The sequence below is a fragment of the Choloepus didactylus genome, chromosome 16 (assembly GCF_015220235.1).
Source record: "Choloepus didactylus isolate mChoDid1 chromosome 16, mChoDid1.pri, whole genome shotgun sequence".
Classification (NCBI taxonomy): Eukaryota; Metazoa; Chordata; class Mammalia; order Pilosa; family Megalonychidae; genus Choloepus; species Choloepus didactylus.
The window spans coordinates 67020882-67033140 of NC_051322.1; the positions used below are offsets into that span (position 1 = coordinate 67020882).

At 39.6% G+C, this 12259-nt stretch overlaps 1 protein-coding gene across 2 annotated transcripts in view; it reads right to left on the reverse strand.

Annotated features, from left to right (window-relative positions):
* Positions 1 to 12259, reverse strand: part of LAMA1 (laminin subunit alpha 1) — a 145989-nt gene that overhangs the window by 24969 nt on the left and 108761 nt on the right. For both annotated transcript variants that reach the window (XM_037806175.1, XM_037806176.1), the window contains exons 40-48: positions 12039 to 12174; positions 11437 to 11530; positions 9774 to 9890; positions 6713 to 6895; positions 6411 to 6565; positions 4342 to 4485; positions 3305 to 3438; positions 2323 to 2473; positions 1452 to 1576 (exon numbers count right to left, since the gene is read on the reverse strand). In XM_037806175.1, the coding sequence (XP_037662103.1) occupies positions 1452 to 1576; positions 2323 to 2473; positions 3305 to 3438; positions 4342 to 4485; positions 6411 to 6565; positions 6713 to 6895; positions 9774 to 9890; positions 11437 to 11530; positions 12039 to 12174 (1239 nt within the window). The remainder of the gene's footprint in view (positions 1 to 1451; positions 1577 to 2322; positions 2474 to 3304; positions 3439 to 4341; positions 4486 to 6410; positions 6566 to 6712; positions 6896 to 9773; positions 9891 to 11436; positions 11531 to 12038; positions 12175 to 12259) is intronic.

Genomic DNA, 12259 nt, shown 5'->3' on the forward strand with positions numbered 1-12259 from the left:
TTTCTAAAAGGAGGGTCAGTGGTCTGGGGTCATCGTAGGGGAGACAATCCAGGGGTTGGGTCATTTTTCATGATAGAATTGTGAAACTGCTGAGAAGACTTCCTTGCTAGAAAAACAGCACATTTCAGAGAGCCTAAATATATGTGCTTTTTCTCCTGAAGTTCCAGGGAGATGGCACGACTTCACAGGTAATATTTTTTAATCATACTCGCTAACCACAAAACCCTGGTTTCCTCACATGTCAAGAAAACAATCCTGAGACATGTATATGGAAAGCACTATAACATTACTGTGGGAAGAGCAGTGATAAATTTTGGTGCAATGTTTCAAATTCATAAGGTATTTTCACATATATCAGGTCTGTTCATCACGATAAGTTTTGGAGGTAGGTAAGACAAGGGTGATTATTGTTTTCTTTTTCTGGAAGAAGAAACCAAAGCTCAGAGACAGTTGACCCAAAAGTGCCAGTGACTTACCCAAAGTCAAAGAGAGAGATTGGGTATCCCAGGAGAGCTGTGATGGGAGTCTGAGAGACTTAATCCCAAATCCAACATTCTTTTATAATCCTAAAACCCCAATAACCAAGCTTGAAATCATGACTTTTTAAGTAAGCTAAGGTGGGGATGGGGGGGGAGGGGGATAGCAAATAAAAGGCTTAAACTACAAACCCTCCACTACTGGCACATAAGAAAACATACCTGCCAATGGCAAAAGGCAAGCTCACCCATGAGTTTCTAAATGTAATGTAAGTTGTTTCTAACTGATCTTATGGCTCACTGTTGACTACAGATATCTACCTGGACAGCCGCAACCCATTAGCTCGGAGAAATTATACCAGATGTTACATTTCTTAAATGGCAAAAGGCAATTTTTGTCTTAATTACTCAAGTGCTAGAAAATCGGTCTTATTTACTAAGGGGTTACAGTTATTTTGTTAGAAAGTATTGGAGAAGGTGGGATTAAGTTATAAAAGGCTGCCTGTTATATCAATAAAAACAAGAGTGTTAGTTGTTCTCCATTTCCACATGCATTTTATTTAGAATTTCACAGAAGTTGGTTAGGAATAGTTAAGTATTAATCTATAAAACTGACTGCACAAGCAAAAATTCTCATCCGTGGCAGTATCAAAATAAAAATATACAGCAATTTACCCAAGATGACTTAAGTATGGTTCTCTGAGACAGAAGGTTGTTTGAGATGTCTGAAGCTTCTAGAATTTATCATCAATGATCAAAGCATATGATGCAAGATACAGCAAAAAGAACATTTCCTTTTAAAGGATGAAAACAATATTCATGCTTGTCTTAGAAAATTCTACATCATATCCCTTTCAATCAGATGACCAATAACACAAATTTTATCAATCCCTTTGCTATACATATAATTTCTTTAAGCAGTTCTCCAAAGTTAATAGAATATCACACCAAGTGTTTAATATGAGGAGATGTTACCTTCCAAAACATCCGTGGCATTTGCCCTCCCTTTCAATATAGTTCCACAGGCCAACAGATTTTCCATTCAAGGTCGCTGCTCCCATGCAGCCTTTAAAATGAGTAACTTTCACCGCAGGAGATTTCTAATGTAAACACACAAACAAACAAGACCCACATATATTTGGCAAAGAGAAATAAACTCAAGTGTGCATATCTTCTTCCTGGGAGCTCAAATCTAACAAATCCAAAATTTGAGAAAACAGTATCCAGAAAGATGCCCAGTCTGTAATCACTGGATTTCCTTCCAGTTTTGAAGTGGAATCCCAGAAGAAGTGTCAACTGGAGATGATCTTAAGGGTCATCTCAGTTACCACGGTCGCTGGAGTGAAGTCCATTTACAGGCAAGAAAATGGAAACCCAGGCAATGGATGGGGTCAGGAGTGAGAGACCCAAAAAGGACCCAGACCTTTTTCTCATCTGAGAATATTCTCATGGAATATTCTCATTCTGTGAGATAACTGATAAAATATATACAATTGGCTCTTCTGCTAAACACCAATTGGTATTGATCTATCACTAGAGTTAGAATAGAGACAAAGGAACTTTACAGAAATTAATGTGAAATACTGGATTTCTTTTTTCATCAATGGAAAGAAATCCTAACAGCAAAATGAACCATTGGCTTCTTTTCCATTCATAGACTTTTTATTAAGCATGTTCTTTGCCCTACAAACCAACCCAACCATGCAGATGCACTGTAATTAAGGTAAAATAAAAGCAGAAAAATCTTCATCTGTCTAGGAATTACTCAACCATTTAAACAAGTAAATTTGACGTATGGGTAAAATCAGTCAGGCATCCCTGGGGGGATGAACTTCCAGAATTTTACCTTGATTTGTCCTCCAAGTCCTCCAACAAACATCAGTGTTGAATTGTTTACATCCAGAACATTAGCAGTTCCCGGGGATTTACTTGTTTTGGTTGGTGGCTCTTGAGTTGAGCTCATCTCCTTTACACTCAGTGAACCAATGTTTCCAAATCTAAGGAACACAAAGAGTTGCAAAAAGGACACCGTCAGAATTTCACATCAACCCACATATACACACATCCAGTTCACGCACAGCTTCCATCTACTTCTCTCCATGTCCTGCAACAACCCCCAACTCATCTCCTGCTTCCAGTCTGCACTCTCACTCTCCCTCCCCAATTACTCTCCAAAATCTTGTAGAATAATTCCTTTGAAACATAAATCTCGGCATGTTACCTCTCTGCTTACCACAGCCACAGATAATGAGTTAAATTATATCTGAATGAGCCTACTGCCTTCAATATTACCCCATATTTGTACAAAACAAAGCAAAAAAAAATCCCCAACAACATTCAATTGTCAACAACAAACCACAATGCTACAGAACAGTGAAAAGAAAGATATATTTTGGGTTGCTTAAAAGTAGTTACCTCTGGAGAAGGCTTTCAAGAAGAATTTTGCTCTGTGCCTGAATTTTAGGAAAATGCATTCCTGGCTAGTATGCCTTGCTTCCATCCTCTTCTAATTATTTACTCCCGCCAACCCCTCAAATTCCTGCCAGGAGGAGCTTTATCCTCTGCTAACATTTTACCGGGCTCAGAGTAAAACCTTGCATTCCAGAGATAATCAATTTTGGTAAAAAGTTTATTTCTTGCCCAATAAGAAAAAAATAAATCCCTCCTTTCTATACTTAACCTAAATCAAGTATTTCTTGACTATAATCTGACTTTCTCGAAGTTTCAAAGCTTCAAATATGATGTTACAAGCATGCAGTCGCTTATGAAAGACTAGGCAAATAACAGTTTCAAAAAGAGAGGGGAGAGGAGAGAACTTTCTTCATTACCTGGTCACATGGATCCTGTGCCAATTGTTGTCATCAACCGGGGAGTCTGGGAATTCCAGTCGCGCCGACCCGGAGCCCATGTCCCACAGGAGAGCCACCTTTCCCCGCCGCATCTCCACTGCCAGGAAGTCTACCTGCGGGGCGGGACAGCAAGGTGGGGGTGAATTTGCAATCGGCCTGACAACCAAAACTCTTTAAAGAATGTATCTTCTCGCGGCATTTTCTTCATTCTTAAAAAAAAAAAAAAAAAAAAAAAAAAGAGCAAAAAAGCGAAACACGTTCTTCCTTTTGTCTTTACATCTTCAAATGCTCCGCTCCTTGGAGCTGGAGCGTGGCCCAGAGCCTTGGGAGAAGTAGCCATTGCTGAACATTGAAACCCCAGCTTGCCCTTGGTAAGTTCCCCACTGAACCTCTCCCAGCATCACCAGCAGTCCCCGGAGAGCACAGGGAAGGTCTGGAACTTCTTTCTTTGCCTAGTCATTTTTGAGAAGGCAACACTTTAATGTGAAATAAGCAGCCTGAGATCTCACATCATGAGCTCACCTGCAGCTCGCACATGCTCTCCTAAGAAGACATTTCAGAGAATGTATGCGTGTGTTAACACAACCCGAGGATTCTGACCTGTTCCAACCGGCAGGGCCAGAGATATCCGTGGGCTTCCAGGAGAGCAGGACCCCTGGGGACATGCAGAGCCTGGATGAGGCCTGAGATTTCCGATACATCCTCTAGGGGGCGTGCCCCCCACTCCTGGGGACAACCACCACAACCCACTCGACAGAAACTATCCAAAGCTGAATTGGATAGTTTCAGAGCTCAGAGGGCGGCATGAAAAGCTATTTTCCTGATGCAAACAGATGCACCTTTCAGAAATGCCATTTTCCTTATTGCTTAAATTTTTAACCCAATGCTTAATTCCCTTAGGAGAATTAGTGAGTTCGCCAAGGCACTGTTTTTATCTCATCCCCAAAAGTGTCAATTCAGAAAATGTATATGTTAATATGAGAATCACTGCTGTTTTCTGCAGGTCCGTAACTTACGCCGGTGCTGCTACCCAGGTAGAACAGAAGGTTATCAGGCTCGCTCGTCTTAACATTCAGCGTCAAGGTGTTATAGTTGGTGGAAGAAATTGGAGGCTGGTAGGCCCGAATACAATCTCTGTCTGCAGACACAGCAACTTTAATCTGTAGAAGATCAAGTGTCTCGTTCATTCCATGGGAAATGCTGGCAGCTCGCCAAGAGTTCAAAAGTGCCATCCCTTAACAGATTTGCACCCTCACTGATGATACATAATGCTTTGGGTTTCATAAAATGAGAAATCAGGTCATGAAGAAAACACTTTTATTTTGGTAAAGTGTTTAAATGTGGGAAGGTCAGACTTGGGTCTTTAAAGAGTATTTTTTGTATAGGAAACTGTCTTGCTCACATAAGTTTTTTTTTTTTTTTTTTTTTTTTTTTTTAAAATCATCATTTTATTGAGATATATTCACATACCACGCAGTCATACAAAACAAATTGTACTTTCGATTGTTTACAGTACCATTACATAGTTGTACATTCATCACCTAAATCAATCCCTGACACCTTCATTAGCACACACACAAAAATAACAAGAATAATAATTAGAGTGAAAAAGAGCAATTGAAGTAAAAAAGAACACTGGGTACCTTTGTCTGTCTGTTTCCCTCCCCTACTTTTCTACACATCCATCCATAAACTAGACAAAGTGGTGTTTGGTCCTTATGGCTTTCCCAATCCCATTGTCACCCCTCATAAGCTACATTTTTATACAACTGTCTTCGAGATTCATGGGTTCTGGGTTGTAGTTTGATAGTTTCAGGTATCCACCACCAGCTACCCCAATTCTTTAGAACCTAAAAAGGGTTGTCTAAAGTGTGCATAAGAGTGCCCACCAGAGTGACCTCTCGGCTCCTTTTGGAATCTCTCTGCCACTGAAGCTTATTTCATTTCCTTTCACATCCCCCTTTTGGTCAAGAAGATGTTCTCCGTCCCACGGTGCCAGGTCTACATTCCTCCCTGGGAGTCATATTCCACGTTGCCAGGGTCACATAAGTTTTTAATTCCTTAAAGGACCACATGAAAATCACCTGGGAATCCTCACACCGGATACAGAGAGGATATCCTTTGCACATTTGGTGACTGAACGGAGGGGTACTAAATTTACTCATTCAGAAGTGTTTCTAGGGAACTATGCATTACTGCATATTTCTGGATTGGGAGTTGATCTGCGTCTACATCTTATGTTAACCTTAAAGATTATAAGGTTGCATCAATCATAGTATTCGGAAGCATCCCTTGGGCTTGCATGGACTTAGGGACTGAAACTAAAAAGCCAGAGTTCAGTAAAATCTAATTGAGAGGTCACTCGGGGGAGACCAAAAAAGGCTGGAACTCCTTTTCCTTGGCTAGGAAGCTTCAAGTGGATAAACGTTAGAGGAGAGTTCATCGTTATGCCCCCTTAGAGCACAAGAAGCACTACATGCCGTGGATCATTCTAAAACATCCTCTCCAACTTGTGCTTCAAGTGTGTATACATTTATGAAGCATTTGTGGAGGTACAAACTATTCTCAGACCATAAACTCCTATGGGATGAGGACCATACTCCAAGAAAATTCCAAAGAGTCCTTGGATTCATAAAACTAAGTGGGCAAAATGATGATATAACACTACACACAGCCAAAAAAAAATCCAAGTGATTAAACACTTGGACTGAATGCATTTTACACCACTTAGGCTAACAATTAGAAATCTATAAATCCAGGCTATAGCTACAAGTAATTATAAAATCTCCACAAAGACATGAAGATTTCTCTGCTAAAAGCATATTGAAACACACTGAATACAAGCTGAAATCAAAGAAAATGGGCTAATTCTTCCTGTTAAGTGTACTTCAGAAGAGGCTATGAGGAAGTCCCTGTCCCTGAAGGAGTTGTTTGGGACCTGGTGTTCTTGAGCTGTGTCTGCAGAAGTTCTAGGGGGCCCAGCATTATTGAGCGCCTAGCCAGATGAATTCCATGGCCCCAGAGCCCCAGCTGAAGGAGTGCTGTGGTCATTTTGAAAGCTTGTCTACAGGAGCCCCACACTCACAGAAGCTGCTTGTTTCCGGGCCTGGCTGATCAACAGTTTAATTTCTGATAGGTTTCTGCTCAGGTTCTCTTCTAATGTCCTCAAAGGCTTCAACCGATCAAATAAAAGGTTGGCTTGTGTTTCCACGTCCTTAACTTTTCTTCCAACTAACAGAGCTAACAAATGCAAGGAGATGAGAGGTGGCAAGAAAGTCGGGGAAGGGGAGACAAGACAAATGGATTGTCCATTAGGAACACACTGGATTAAACAGAACATTCGCAATAATCAAATCCTTGATATTCTTGTAAATAGATGAGACGTACTGGCCTCTGAGGAGTCACGCAGGAGGGCACTGGTTTCTTGCAAAGTGGCATTGACCCTGTTCAGCACAGCTGATGTATTCAGCAGCATCTGACTCAAACCCACAACAGCCTTTAGCGTGCCAGCCGCACTCTGGTTCGCAGATACAGCCAGCTCTTTGGTTTGGGTTGCTTTGTCTCTGGCACCTGAAATAAATTTTTTTTAATCTTCATTTTATTGAGATATATTCACATACCATGCAGTCATACAAAACAAATCGTACTTTCGATTGTTCACAGTACCATTACATAGTTGTACATTCATCACCTAAATCAATCCCTGACACCTTCATTAGCACACACACAAAAATAACAGTAATAATAATTAAAGTGAAAAAGAGCAATTGAAGTAAAAAAGAACACTGGGTGCCTTTGTTTGTTTATTTCTTTGTTTGTTTCCTTCCCCTATTTTTCTAGTTATCCATCCATAAACTAGACAAAGTGGAGTGTGGTCCTTATGGCTTTCCCAATCCCATTATCACCCCTCATAGGCTACATTTTTATACAACTGTCTTCGAGATTCATGGGTTCTGGGTTGTAGTTTGATAGTTTCAGGTATCCACCACCAGCTACCCCAATTCTTTAGAACCTAAAAAGGGTTGTCTAAAGTGTGCGTAAGAGTGCCCACCAGAGTGACCACTCGGCTCCTTTTGGAATCTCTCTGCCACTGAAGCTTACTTCATTTCCTTTCATTTCCCCCTTTTGGTCAAGAAGATGTTCTCCATCCCACGATGCCAGGTCTACATTCCTCCCCAGGAGTCATATTCCACGTTGCCAGGGAGATTTACACCCCTGGGTGTCTGATCCCACGTAGTGGGGAGGGCAGTGATTTCACCTTTCAAGTTGGCTTAGCCAGAGAGAGAGGGCCACATCTGAGCAACAAAGAGGCATTCGGGAGGAGACTCTTAGGCACAACCATAGGGAGGCCTAGCTTCTCCTTTGCAGCAACAGTCCTCCCAAGGGCAAGTCCCGTGATAGAGGGCTCAGCCCATCAAACCACCAGTCCCCTATGTCTGTGAGCACATCAGCAACCATCGGGGTGGGGCAGGCCAATACTCCTGCATTCTCCATCACCTCCTCAAGGGGGCTCTGCATATTTTTTCCTTGTTTTTTTTTTTTTAAACCTTTTTTTTAAATCAACTGTATAAAAAATAAAAACAATTTAAAAAAACATACAATAAAAGAACATTTCAAAGAGACCATAACAAGGGAGTAAGAAAAAGACAACCAACCTATGATAACTACTTTACTTCCAACATGTTCCTACTCTACCCCAAGAAAGTAACCTAACATAGCAACATTTCTGTGAACTTGTTCCTACTATATCCATCAGAAATTAACAGACCATAGTCATTCCTGGGCATTCCAGAATGTTAAATTTACCCACGATAGCTTATCTGTTCTTATTGGATTATCGTTCCCCCTTCCTTAATTGCTCTCTATTGCTAGTTCCCCTACATTCTACATTATAAACCATTTGTTTTACATTTTTCAAAGTTCACATTAGTGGTAGCATATAATTACCTGGAATAAGTTTAGATGCAAGCAGACACTCTGGTCGTTATGCACAGAGAAAAATATAAAACTAGAACACATGTAATTTTACACAGAAACACATTAGAGTATTTCGTGTCAGTTGTTGATCATAAAGCAAGGGCTCTTGTTTTCACTGGGAATATTAAGGCTGTTCATCACATGCTATGCTGCTGTCTTTTAGGGACAAATGAAGTAATTCTGGTAACAATCCTTTGGAATATGGTTTTGATACATAATGCAAACACAATGACAACTGCTAATTGCCATGTGCTCAGTGTCTTATATTAATAAACTAAATTTGTTTCTTTGGTCTGTTTCCTATCACCCCTTTGTATCTTCATTAAACACCTTCTCCAAATCCTTCCACATCTGGATAGGAAGGTTTTGGAACATTTGTAGGTGAGACGGACTGTGTCCTAGGCTGAAAGAATTGGTGTTTGCCTACAAAACTCGCTTCCAGATTTGACGGCAGAATAAAGACTAAATGGTTACCAAAGGTAACCTGGAATTCAGAATTATTCTAACAAATCTGGGGCTTAATTTTTTTAAAAGGCATCATTATTCATTTAAAAGTGTTTTGTCACAAAGGTGACAAAACAGTAATATGAGGAGAATCTGAGTTGTTTTACTCTCCTTACAACTTTTCTGCAAGTTAGAAGTTACATCTAAAAATAAATTATTTTTAAGTATTTTATTATCTCCCATATTATCCTTAAAAAAAAGAAAAAGAAAAATAAAACAACTTCCAGAACAGAAAATGCTCCATTGATTTAAAGGTAAGAAGTAAGGGCAGAGTCCCCCAGCACATCTCCACACAGTAATGTTCATCTCACGAGGGAAAGAGGGAGACAAGAACTTCAGAGATGAGTTTGGGCATCTTGTAAGACTTTTTAAAAAAAAAGCTCAAAACACTCAGGGATTTCCGCTCTTTAAGAACCAAAGCGAAGCTTGAGGGAGTGGTAGATAATGTACCATAGCACAATTCATTTATGTTACACGTTTAACAAGTTATCCTATTTAAACTTCTAATTAACACTGCATTTCCAAGCCATCAATATTAAAGTGATCCATGTGCCAATTTTAGAATGCTTTATTGCCTCATGAAGGAAGATTACCAAGCAAGAATTCTTCAATTTCCCACATTTATAATGAATCTAGCATTCTCCGTTAAGGCCAGTAAAAAGCACCTCAGCATCTTTCATCTATGGGATGTGTCATGTCCATTGTAGAAGTAAGCAACTAATATGGTAGCATAAAGTCTCCAAAGCTTTTGTTGTAAAGCGTGTAACTCTAGCATTTCAATGCAAGTTTTTTAAAGTTATTTAAAAATAGCTATTTTCACTTCCAAATAAGATACTTTTAAAAATACAAACTTTATCAATCTTGGTCTCATTTAGAGATAGGGCTCTTAATCAGGCTTGAGACAGGACTTCATCATAGTCACATATAATGGTTTTGCAACAGAAGCCATTAATTACTTTCCACCTACTTTCAGGAAGTGCTTTAAGTATCAAGAGTGATTCATTGATCTGCCCAGTAATTTTATCAGCATTCCCTTGAAATCTCTTCACAGAGTTTTTCAATTCACTCAGTTCCAATGTAATACCTATTTAAAAGACAGAAAAAGTTTTTCCTTTAAGGTTAGCCTCCTAAAAAGTTGCCCAGACACATTTTTTTTCCCATCACCCCATTTACAGAAGCAACGGCTTTCCATGGAGACCCCCCCCAATACTGAAAATTATTTTCCAGCCAAGACTTAGGAGTTTAGCACCACTCATTATAAAAAAAAGAGTGTGTTTTTAGTAGGCCACATTATTTTCTACCTTGCTTGTTGCCCTTCTCACTAATATTTCTTCTTAAATTTCAGGTTCAATTTAATAAGAGCTTGAGTGAAGAATTGTGTTTCAATCACTCAGTCTTAATCAGACACACTAATTTATCCTCACCTAAATCGTGGTCACCTCTCTCTTCTAGGTTGCAGAACTCCAACCATGGGCTCCTGCCCATAACTCTCACAACCCCTCACCTGCTTCCCCGGCCATAGTGCCTCCTCTTTCTGGAATGTTCTGACCACCCAATGGGGACCCAACTCCACCTTCTTCAAGTTCAATCAAATATTTTACTTTTAAAGTTTCTGCTCATAACAGATAAGTACATTTGGATTCTGAACACACAGTTAAAAAAAAAAACTGATAAAATCCTTGATGAACATACAGTGGTTCTGCCTAAAATTTTAACTGCCAGAAAGTTCACTATTTCCTGGACTATGAAATATCTTTGATTGTGGTGAAAGTGAAACCACAGCCCATAAACACAGATGCTTGAATTTGTGTTTAATGCTTTACAATTGAGCACCATGCACCTTCTATAATTTAAGACACCATAACGTCTAAATTGTGTCAGTCACAGAGAAACAAAAACATACACATATTCAAGCACTTGTTTCGGACAGCTGTGGAATTAGTCTGAAAGGGGTGTGAGCTCTATGTATGATGAATCTTTGTTCTTAATTTAGAGATTTTTGGCATATTAGAATATAAAGCAAGAGGTACACTGTAGGTTATGAAAAATTATATGCTTATATAGTTTTCCTTTTAAGTATCTTATACAAGAGGCTCCTGCCATGTTGTGTTATGTTTATTGGACAGCTTTAGCATATGCTAAGTACTTGCTTACTGAAATTTTCAGGAAAAACTAAACTGTGTAGGTATTTTTTAAATTGATAAATCAATTATGATTTAATCTTATAATTATTTAGTGAGAAATTGCCATGAGTCTAATATTGTATTAGCTCCGCGAGAAAGGCAAAAGAAAACAGCATACGTAACATATATATGCAAGGAGCTACAAAACAATGAGAAGTGGACAGATGACCACAGACTTAACAAACACTGGAGAACATGGAACTCACAAGCTAAAGCAGTAGCGTAGGATTCAGCTATCAAGGAAGGCTTAAAGAATCCACAGAAGGCAGCGGTGATGGCATGTTAACATAAGAGACTTAACTAGAAAGAAATTTTAAATCATATGATAGTTCTATAAGAAATTGGAATGTTAATTTGACAAGGAAATGAGAAGCTTCAAACTGCTCCTCGGAAAGAAGCGTGTCCTTACAGGATGCTCAAGAATGGAGTCTGTGCTAAGGAACTGACCTTGGTGCTTTCGATTCAGGCTATTGCCCTCCTTTAGAAACTTGGAGCTGCGCTGGAGAGCCTCTTTGCCGTTAGAAACAAGGAATTCCGAGAACTGAAAAACAGAACAACTTAAACCGAGTTACTGGAGAGCCTGCTGGAGACAGGGCAAGCAACTCTGTCAGAATAATCTGCAATTAAGTTCCAAAAAAAGAGAAAGGAAACTAGAAAACAGGTAGAGACAACCTAAAAGGGCTAAGGAGAAAGTACCCAAAGAGATTTTTAAGAATATACAGAAGGAAACCAGCCATTAAATATATATTTTTTTTTACCACAGGTAGAGCAAGATGTCCCAAGTACACATAAAACAGCATGATCATTTTATTAAAGGAAATTGTGAGAATTTCCTTATCTCTACCTCACTAGTCCCAAGTCTTCATATTTATTCTCTTAAGGCATTAAAACGTTTCTCACACGATGACAGAAGTCATAAGAGAAAGAGAGTTGATAAGCTTAAACTGGAGCCACTGAGTCTTGGCTCAAGCACCTTTATGGAAAGATCTCCCAACAGCACCCAGAAGAGGAAAGTGCCCACTAAAGCTGGACCATGGGGCATTTCCTACCGGGCCGGCCTCAACCGACGTCCTGAGAGCATCACTGGCCAATCCCTCAGACTCTTGGATCAGGCTTTGAATGTTGGAGCGGACGAGGACCATGCTGGTAGCATTCAGGGACACATGCCTGTCATCTTCGAGGCCACTAGTGAATCAGCATGTTTGGAGGTGTTATGATAAATGCAACAAAACTTGCAGATTCATGCACTAACATTAAAAGTGCCCACTAG